Source organism: Aphanomyces invadans (genome assembly GCF_000520115.1).
Source record: "Aphanomyces invadans strain NJM9701 unplaced genomic scaffold supercont1.79, whole genome shotgun sequence".
Taxonomy (NCBI): domain Eukaryota; phylum Oomycota; class Saprolegniomycetes; order Saprolegniales; family Verrucalvaceae; genus Aphanomyces; species Aphanomyces invadans.
In genome coordinates this window covers 5,543-10,273 of record NW_008580224.1, presented here as the reverse complement: position 1 = coordinate 10,273, position 4,731 = coordinate 5,543, and the positions used below count along the sequence as shown (strand labels likewise).

Below are 4,731 nucleotides of genomic sequence, written 5' to 3'. Positions count from 1 at the left end.
GATACACTAGCTCGGAAAAATTGAATCGTTTGTCAGGTGGTCTATTCGGGATAGAGGTAGACTTCTATGAAGTGGTGAATACTTCGTAATGGTGCTGACATTGAAGCATGAAAGGCATGCTTGTGCGTCGTCGATCATCCTGTCCCTGGCTTACACGTCTATTGTACAGATAGATGCTGCCATTCCGTAGTGTGTCTAGGTTTGTTGACATGACATGGAAGTGACCACAACAGCGACAACAAAAGTACAAGCCAAAGAGACACTCAAAATAGCTCTCTGGATTGCCCAACCGTGTGACTTTGAGCATGTTGTGAGTATAGTTTGTTCGAGCGCTCATGCTCGAGAACCTAGTCAGAATAGTTGAAGCGGGTCAAAGGTGGAAGTGGTGAGCAGCTTGCATACCACATGGTACATTGTCTTGTGCGGTTTGATATTTAGTTCGAGACGGGATGTTGACATCGGCTGTGTCACATGGACTTCTGCCATTTTCGAAGATTACCAAACTGGAGAATGCAAACTGCACTACCACCCGCCGCCTCGATGGCCCAAGGTGCTGCGGCTGCCGACAACACTGCCGTGACGAACGCTGTCGTGGCGTTCCTAGAGGTCGTGGCCTCCATCTTGCGTATGCAGCACACTGGCGCCGCGCTGTCCCGTTGCCTCCATACGGCAGCAGGTGCCCACTCTTGACTCATGTTCGCCAACTTACGCGCTCTGTGTCTGATTGCAGTGGCCATTGAAAGCCCAGTGGTTATCAAAGCCCTACAACGAATCCTTCGCGCCGCCGCGTCTGCCTGCGAGTCGGCGACCGTGATCGACTCGATCGCAACCTCACTCGAAGCTGCATCCACCACGCTCAAGAACGAAAGCAGTACGATCGAAGCATGCGTGCAACTCGTGCTCTCTTGGTGTACACTCCTCCTTACGTGGGTGCATTCGTTCATGGAGCAGGAGCAAATGACGGCACTGCTTGACGCGTTCGCCCCCGTTGCGTCCAACCTGCGCCACGTCGTCAACTACACCATGTCGTGTCCAATCGTAGCTTACGTTGCTGGCCAAGTGCGCACCCACGCGTCGATCCATTTGACGTCCGAGCGGTTGTTTGCCGTACTCCAAACTTCGCATTCAGCGCTCACGAAGGCGCACGCCATGACGTCGGTTGCGTGGTCTTACGTGCTCCAGAAGACGACGACCCCACCAGCGATCCTGCCTGCGCGCCACCACGTTCATCGCCACCTGCTGAAACGATGCAGCACGACCCACCAGTCGGCGTTTACGGCAGAAACCATGGAATACATGCTGTCCATGCACGAAACCGTGCAGGTGGCGCTTTTGGATTTGGCCATCGAACAGGCCGGCCGTGTCCAAGAGCTCGAAGTAGAGCTGCGCGATGCAAACGCTTACGCGACGGAATTGGCAGAAGCGCTCGCAAAGGGCTCTATCGCCAAGCCCCGCCCAAGCGGATGCCCACTCCACACCCAACGGATTCGAGACCTCGAAGCCGAGTTGGCGACCACGACTGCTTTTGCAAATGAACTCGCCGAAGCCATCGCACGAGGCCCAGCGAAAACGCCGTCCCAACTCGACCCATTTCAAGACGTTGCCATCTCAGAGAGCTTTGGCCTAAACGACACCTCGTGACATGGGGCATCAATGCACGACAGTATTTAACACCGCCGTTGGTTGGGCCCGTTAGTATTCGGCATGGCGATTAACTACATTCATGTTCATACAAGCGACATTCCAAGACTAAGGTGACGCGATGCGCACACTCATGGGTCAGATCACCAGGACACACCAACACATAGGACCCAACTAGCAACTAGCTGCGCTCGCTGGTGGTACAAATGGCAAACCTGCGGAGTTAACCTTTCGAAGGAGAGCATCGAAGCAAAAAATCGCCAAATCGCCGGTGGTACATGAGAGTAGTCATCACAACGATTGACCGAAGTGCCCAGCGTCAATAATGCATGGACGTGGTGGCCACTGCCAAGCTGACTTGCAGCGAATTCTCGACTGCAGCCCTCACTCTGACGAAGTCACGGCTTCTGTCTGGGTGGCAAGTGTTCTGGAGGCCCGAAACGACTCAACCTCCCTCCCGTCTGCGTGCTTCGCCTTTGAGAACGATGCATGCCCCTTTCGCGCGGCGATTTTACAAAGGGGGTGAAGATTGTTCCGGTACAGTTGAGCCACTTTGGATGACTTCACGACCACAGATTCACACATTGAGGGAACGGTGGCCTTCCAAACATGTACCCTCGCCGCCCACATCGTACAGACAGGTCGCGGCTACCACAACCGTGGCCATGGCGTGATAACTTGGCTTCTTCAACCTTCCTCGGCCCATGTACCCAAGAAGTCGGGTCGCAAAGAAGGGAGCGTTCTCGATGCAATGAGACACGTAGTGAATGCACGAAGTCAGCGACAACGTGTTAAATAACAAACTCCGTGGCCTATCTACGACAACCATGGCGGCTGTTGCATGCGCGAGAGGACGTCGTGGGGAGGTTGCGCCGGCAGCCAGCGCCGCAGGGCAGTGCACGGTGGCCGTGGAGCGTGGACCGGCTGGTGTGTCGGTTTCGGTGTTAACAAAAAGTGACTAATCCGTCCAATTTTTCACGAGAAAGCGATGCTGTATTGGTCAGCATTTGGGAAAACGGGCCACGATGGCGATGAGGGAATTTCACTTGTTTTTTCTATGTAACGGGATTTTCAAAAATTTGCCGATACAAATTTCGAGTCAAATCAGATACATGGGAGTTCACGTGTTGACGGAACTCTGTCATGACAAAAATGCGTCGGATTGGTTCAAGGTCACGGCCCGAGAAGATCACCCATGGACGCAAGCGCGCTGGCCACAAGCGAATCTACCCACCGTCCGGTCGCCGCACGTACGACGCCGACCGAGCCATGGAAGTGGGTGCACGTGTATGGATCACAACGACAGAAGACCAATGGCAACCAGGAGTGCTAGACGATTGCAGGGATGACAACGACGGCACCGACAATCCCATCGTGCGTGTCCGTCTCAACGACGATGACTCGACTGTGGTAACCTCAGCAGGTACGGACTATGCATGCATGATGAGTCATGTTGTTGGCCTGACCCTGAATGATGTGTGTAGCGAACGTCTTCCTCCGCAACGACGTCGACAACTTTGCCGACGTCCCCAACTTGATTTCGCTGCAATACCTCCATGAACCGGAGCTTCTCCACGCCGTGTGCAATCGATATGAGCAGCACGCAATCTACACATACGTGGGCGAGATCCTCCTCTCGTTCAATCCGTTCCAGCGACTCGACTTGTACACACCTGCGCACATTGAAGCGTATGCAGCAGCCGCGGCCGTGATGAAAGCCCCAGACGACACCGCCTTGCCGCCACATGTGTTTGCAATCGCTGCGGTTGCATACCAAAGTTTATGCGACGAACACAAGAACCAGAGCATCCTCGTGAGCGGTGAATCGGGCGCAGGCAAGACAGAAAACACCAAGCTTCTCATGCAGTACCTGACCACTGTCGGCGCCACGACCACCACCACAGCATCGCCGACATCAACTGTCCACCCGCCGTCGTCCCGGCGACAGCGAGCAAGAGGCACTCAGTCCACAGCATCTTCACATGACATTCAAACCCAGATCTTGCAAACGAACCCGATCTTGGAAGCGTTTGGGAACGCCCGGACTGTGCGCAATGACAACTCGAGTCGCTTTGGCAAGTTTATCGAGCTTCAATTCGGCGACCACCACAAGATTGTTGGCGCCAAGCTCAGCGTGTACTTACTGGAGAAAATCCGCGTAAGCCACCAGTCCGAGAACGAGCGCAACTTTCACATCTTCTACGAACTGTGTGCTGGTGCCGACGACGAGTTGGCGGCTGCGCTGTCGCTGTCGGACGCCGAGGACTTTGCCTTGCTCAACGAAAGCGGATGTTTCACGCGGCGAGACGGCGTGGACGATGCCGCCCAATTCCAAGAAACTTCGAAGGCGTTCACAGACATGGGGATCCTCCAAGACGAGCAGCGGAGCATTTTCGGCATCGTGGCAGCGTTGCTTCATCTGGGCAATGTCGGGCTGGACGGTACGACGTGCGAGGCATCCAACATGGAGCATGCGACGATCGACGCCGAATCGCGCCATCATTTGGACACAGCAGCGACATTGCTGGGTGTTTCGCCCATGGAGCTCACACAAGCGCTTGTGACGCGCCACGTGACAACAACCAAGGACAAGATCATGGTCAAGCTGTCGCCTGAGCAGGCCAACGAGGCCAAGCAATCGCTGACGCAGAGTTTGTTTGGCGGGTTGTTCAAGTGGATCGTGGCGCGGCTGAGCAGTGTGATCCGGCACGATGCCGCCAGCGTCAACACGATCGGGATCCTCGACATTTTTGGGTTTGAAAATTTGGTCTCTAACGGGTTTGAGCAGCTCTGCATCAACTACGCAAACGAACGGCTTCAATCCCAGTTCAACGACCTCGTGTTTGCCAAGGAGCAGCGCATGTACGAGGCCGAGGGCATCGAGTGGAAGTACATCGAGTACCCGGACAACGCGCCGTGCTTGCAGCTCCTGGAAGATCGACCGATGGGCATGTGGTGCTTGCTCGACGAAGAAGGGATGCTACCTAAGGGGACGAACGAAGGCTGGATCACCAAGCTGTACAGCCAGTACCTCGATAGCTCCTTCGACAACACCTCGCCGCCTTCAACCACCGCCATGGGCAACCATCT

General features: G+C 55.1%; 2 protein-coding genes across 2 annotated transcripts in view; both read left to right on the top strand.

Annotated features, from left to right (window-relative positions):
- The first annotated feature begins 498 nt into the window (after nt 1-498).
- Nucleotides 499-1,748, top strand: H310_14655 (hypothetical protein). Its single transcript, XM_008882551.1, has 2 exons — nt 499-676; nt 731-1,748. The coding sequence occupies exons 1-2, from the start codon at nt 511-513 to the stop codon at nt 1,639-1,641; spliced, it is 1,077 nt and encodes a 358-aa protein (XP_008880773.1). The 5' UTR covers nt 499-510; the 3' UTR covers nt 1,642-1,748.
- Nucleotides 1,749-2,846: 1,098 nt separating this feature from the next.
- Nucleotides 2,847-4,731, top strand: part of H310_14654 (hypothetical protein) — a gene marked incomplete at its 3' end in the record, with an annotated part of 5,141 nt that continues 3,256 nt past the window's right edge. The window contains exons 1-2 of the mRNA XM_008882550.1: nt 2,847-3,064; nt 3,126-4,270. Coding sequence (XP_008880772.1) covers nt 2,911-3,064; nt 3,126-4,270 — 1,299 coding nt within the window. The 5' untranslated portion in view covers nt 2,847-2,910. The remainder of the gene's footprint in view (nt 3,065-3,125; nt 4,271-4,731) is intronic.

Coding starts and splice junctions, on each gene's coding strand:
- H310_14655 (XM_008882551.1), top strand. CDS start 511: ATGCAAACTGCACTACCACCCGCCGCCTCGATGGCCCAAGGTGCTGCG. Junction 677..730: donor TTGCCTCCATACGGCAGCAG/GTGCCCACTCTT, acceptor GTCTGATTGCAG/TGGCCATTGAAAGCCCAGTG.